The 468-nt window shown below is 67.9% G+C and overlaps 1 protein-coding gene across 1 annotated transcript in view; it reads left to right on the top strand.

The window, feature by feature from the left end:
* LOC103619119 (blue-sensitive opsin-like) overlaps positions 1 to 468 on the top strand; it is a 5,762-nt gene that overhangs the window by 3,378 nt on the left and 1,916 nt on the right. Inside the window, exon 2 of the mRNA XM_017739202.1 lies at positions 19 to 313. Within this exon, the coding sequence (XP_017594691.1) occupies positions 19 to 313 (295 nt within the window). The remainder of the gene's footprint in view (positions 1 to 18; positions 314 to 468) is intronic.

Below are 468 nucleotides of genomic sequence, written 5' to 3'. Positions count from 1 at the left end.
GCCCCTATATCCGCCCCCATATCTGCCCCCATACGTGCCCCCACCCCCCGCGCTGTCCCCGCTGTCCCCGCAGGTGGCCAAGCAGCAGGAGCAGTCGGCCACCACGCAGAAGGCGGAGCGGGAGGTGACCAAGATGGTGGTGGTGATGGTTTTGGGGTTCCTGGTGTGCTGGGCGCCCTACTCCATCTTCGCCCTCTGGGTGGTGACGCACCGGGGGCAGCACTTCGACGTCGGCCTGGCCTCCATCCCCTCCGTCTTCTCCAAGGCCTCCACGGTCTACAACCCCGTCATCTACGTCTTCATGAACAAGCAGGTGGGGACACGGGGACAGCGGGGACAGCAGGGGTGATGGGGACAGCGGGGACAGCGGGGACAATGGGGACAGTGGGGGTGATGGGGACAGTGGGGACAGCGGGGACAATGGGGACAGTGGGGGGGATGGGGGGAGGGGGGGCACGGGGGCAGGCG

Source organism: Corvus brachyrhynchos, unplaced genomic scaffold (genome assembly GCF_000691975.1).
Source record: "Corvus brachyrhynchos isolate BGI_N302 unplaced genomic scaffold, ASM69197v1 scaffold807, whole genome shotgun sequence".
Lineage (NCBI taxonomy): Eukaryota > Metazoa > Chordata > Aves > Passeriformes > Corvidae > Corvus > Corvus brachyrhynchos.
Note: the sequence above shows the minus strand (reverse complement) of the source record. Positions and strands in the feature narration are given on the sequence as shown.